General features: G+C 44.8%; 1 protein-coding gene across 1 annotated transcript in view; it reads right to left on the reverse strand.

Annotated features, from left to right (window-relative positions):
• Nucleotides 1–948: 948 nt before the first annotated feature.
• The window catches only part of LOC107299219 (aggrecan core protein-like), a gene marked incomplete at its 5' end in the record, with an annotated part of 7,166 nt that continues 4,472 nt past the window's right edge, over nt 949–3,642 (reverse strand). Inside the window, one exon of the mRNA XM_015828584.1 lies at nt 949–1,025. Within this exon, the coding sequence (XP_015684070.1) occupies nt 949–1,025 (77 nt within the window). The remainder of the gene's footprint in view (nt 1,026–3,642) is intronic.

Genomic DNA, 3,642 nt, shown 5'->3' on the forward strand with positions numbered 1-3,642 from the left:
CAGAGTCTTGACCACAAAGGTGTCTGGAGCTGAAAAAGCGCAGTAAAGGTGTGGAGTTTTGTCTCGCTCCCTTCTTACCTGTTTGCATTTGAGCGGAGCTGATGCTCTGGCCAATTTCAACGTCCACAAGTGATTTTGACATTTTGCATTTATTTAAAGGAATGAACATATCCCAAACAAGCCATCAGGATGAGGTTGAAAAAAAGGTTTCCTGACCTTTTCCCCTTAACAATACTTTGACCCCTTTTGCGTGTTTTTTCGATATGCTCGCTTCCTCTCTGTAGCTCCCACTGAATCCCATGGCGTTTGCTGCAGTGTGGGAAGATGGATTGGGAAGGGGGCTGTTAAAAAGCACTTGCCGCACCCTGCCATTTTTAAATTAGACTTCTTGTGAGATAAAAATCAGGATTCCCCCTGTCCTGTTCCTCTTCTCCCTCCCCCTCCAGATAATCTATTATTTAACTTAACCCTCTGCAGCCTTCCCTGTCCCTTCCCACACAAAGGCACAAAGATAGTTGGCTCTAACAATCATTATATATATATACAGATATATACAGTGCTTTTTTTCTATAAAAAAAGTGCTGGAACTCATAAAACCGCCTTGCCTACCCTATAAGGTTCCATCCAAAAAAGGTGCCGGAACTCCGTTCTGGATGTTCTATGAGAAAAAAAGCCCTGTATATATATATATAAATGTTGGAATCATGTATGCTTTCTATTTTGCAAAGGGTTTTTTCCTCTCTCCCCCCCCTCTTTTTTTTTGTTCTTTTTCTTTATATATATATATATACACAAACATCGTTCCTTATATAATGAGACTTCCCCCCCTTAAAAGCAACAACAATGAAAAATATATCAATTTTGTTAATATAACTGTTCCATAAATTCTCTCTCTTTTTTCTATCTGTCTGTCTCTCTGCTCCTCAATTGCTCTCTTGAAAGGGTGGATCATGCCGTCATCTTTCCATTGGTCCTTGATCGGGACCGTGAACTTCTCTTGTGTAGTCTACGTTTATAGGTGGAGGCTGTGGGAGGAGAGAGAGAGAAGAAAAGAGACCTTGTTATTCAAGAATGATGGCTACAAAGGCCCGGCTTGTCCTAAGCTGGATTGAGTGAGTTTTTCCTTCCCCGCTGGCTCGCGCTCTCTCCCTGTGGAAAAACACACCATGGAGGCTGCAGCATGTTGTTTCTCTGGCTGCCCGTGGCTAGTGTGAGACGGTGCCAGATTTCAGCCTCTTGCACAATTGTGCTTTTTCTTACTTTTGCACCCCCCCCAGAGTTGATGTATTAGTTGGGTGGGGATTTCTTGATGCATTGGGGAGGGGGGCAGGCCCTGACCTGCCTTCCCCCTGTCCCTCTACTCCTCCTTCCCACAAACAGAGATCGGGGGTTGCCAGAGAGAATTCCATTCCTGCCCCATGGATGAGCAAGAGAACTCCATGGAGGGACCCAGATGGCCAGGGGGAGCTGTGCCTAAATGAAAGCCTTGTTAGCATTAAGGGTTAGGAAAGTTTAATCTTTTTGACTGTGTGGTTTAAAATGAAACAGGAGCTCACCCCCCAACCTTTTTTTTTTATGATGAAGGTAGAAAATGGTCCAGGACTGTCTTGGAAAATGGTCCAAGACTTTCTTAAGGTATGTCTAGCCCAGGGGTCTGCAACCTTGACAACTTTAAGACTTGTGGACTTCAGCTCCCAGAATTCCTCTCAGCTATGCTGGCTGAGGAATTCTGGGAGCTGAAGTCCACAAGTCTTAAAGTTGTCAAGGTTGCAGACCCCTGGGCTAGCCTATCAAAAAGAAGGATTAGGGTGACATGATAACTGTCTTCCAGGACTTGTGAAGAGAGAGGGGATTGGCTTATTCTCCACAGTACTGGAGGGCAGGACAAGAAGTAACAAGTGGAAGCTTATTAAAGAGAGATCTAATTAGAATAGAATAGAGTTGGAAGGGACCTTGGAGGTCTTCTAGTCCAGCCCCCTGCTCGAGCAGGGGAACCTGTACCATTTCAGACAAGTGGCTGTCTAGTCTCTTCTTAAAAACCTCCAGTGATGGAACGCCCACGATTTCCGAAGGCAAGATGTTCCAACCTAGAAGTAAGGAGAAATTTTCTGACAGAACAATCAATCAATCCTGGAGTTGTGGGTGCGCCATCACTGGACTGAGATGGTATAAGGTCTCCTGTCTTGAGCAGGGGGTTGGACTAGGAAACCTCCAAGGTCCCATCCAGCCTTATGGCTCTGTGTTCTATGAAGAAAGTTATGCTAACATTTCTAACAAAAGAGCCAGCTCAGATGAACTATACCGATAGACACAGATTAGGCAATTCTGTGGTGTAGCTCAGACTCGCCAGCTGGATTAGAATACCGTTCGAATAGAAAGCCAGTTTGGTGTAGTGGTTAAGGCATCAGGGTAGAGACAGGGAGTCTGTGAATGGGTCCCGCTATAGACGCAAAGCTAGCTGGGTGACCTTGGGCCAGTCCCCCTCTCAAGTCTAGGAAAGAGGAGATAAATAGCAAAGCAATCCCCAAAATCTTGCCCAGAATCCTGCAGGGATTTATCCAGACATATTATCTGGAGTCAACAGTCATTCAAGGGCGCATATGCATTCTCACGCACGCCTTCAACAGCAATCTTATGTTGACCCCAGAGTGTGCAACTTTTGAAGAAAGGAAAAAAAACTACGGTACATGAATTGGGCAGGAAAATGACCACATTCTGCAACTTAGGACTGTTTTTCTTCTTGGCCTCTTGGTTGGTCCAAAACAAATCCATGCATCAAAAGATCAGGCTTTTATCTTGTGGAATAGGAACCTCCTGTCCTCTCCCTGTTCTTCTCCAGAATGCCATGTTGCATGTATTAGCAAACCAATGTTTGCTTCAGTTTGGAGTCTATTCCCTACATCCATCTTTTCGGAGGTTTTCTGAGAGGGTCATGCGATGTGCAGGATGTGCTTACATGACCATTCCAGGAAATGTTGAGGGTACGGAAGGAGAACAGAGAGCTGGCCCTGGAACTCCACATTCTTCTACCGCTGACCAGTTGGCTGGGCTGAAAGGTTGAATTCCAAACCCCTGGAGGCCACTACTTGTACCCCTCTTTAATTTATACTCATCCTGTCTTACGAGTTCCCCTACTTCGTCCTCTGTCCTTGCACAGTTCTGAGAAACCCAAGATTTATAGAAATTTGCTGAGGAACACATGTTGTCCAAGAAGGCCTTGCCAACTATCGGCATTCCTTTCGTTAATTAAAAGACTCAGTGCTCCATTACCAGCCAGCCCCTGCAGTCCAGCTTTTCTAGGGGATGTTTGAATTCATAATCTCTGTAATGCTAAGGCTACTGTCAAGAGCGTTTCCCCACGTGTCGAGGGGTCCAAAGGAGCAGCTTGAATGTCAGAATGAATCAGCTGATCTCTGCTCACAAGGAAAGGAAAGCTAGAACAGAAACACAGGACACCAGGGACGCTTCTGCAGCAGTGCAGGCATTGTCTTAATTGAAAGCAGGTTTAAATCTCATTTGTGGAAAGTCTTTCAGGGATTTCCCTCCTAATTAAAAGAACATTACAAATGAGTAGGTGGTTGATAGAAAAAAGTGTGAACAGGATAGAGAGAAGCAGTTCTAATTCTATCAAGAGAAAAAAAC

The sequence above is a fragment of the Protobothrops mucrosquamatus genome, unplaced genomic scaffold, assembly GCF_001527695.2.
Source record: "Protobothrops mucrosquamatus isolate PMUCROS unplaced genomic scaffold, P.Mucros_1.0 scaffold4690, whole genome shotgun sequence".
Taxonomy (NCBI): domain Eukaryota; kingdom Metazoa; phylum Chordata; class Lepidosauria; order Squamata; family Viperidae; genus Protobothrops; species Protobothrops mucrosquamatus.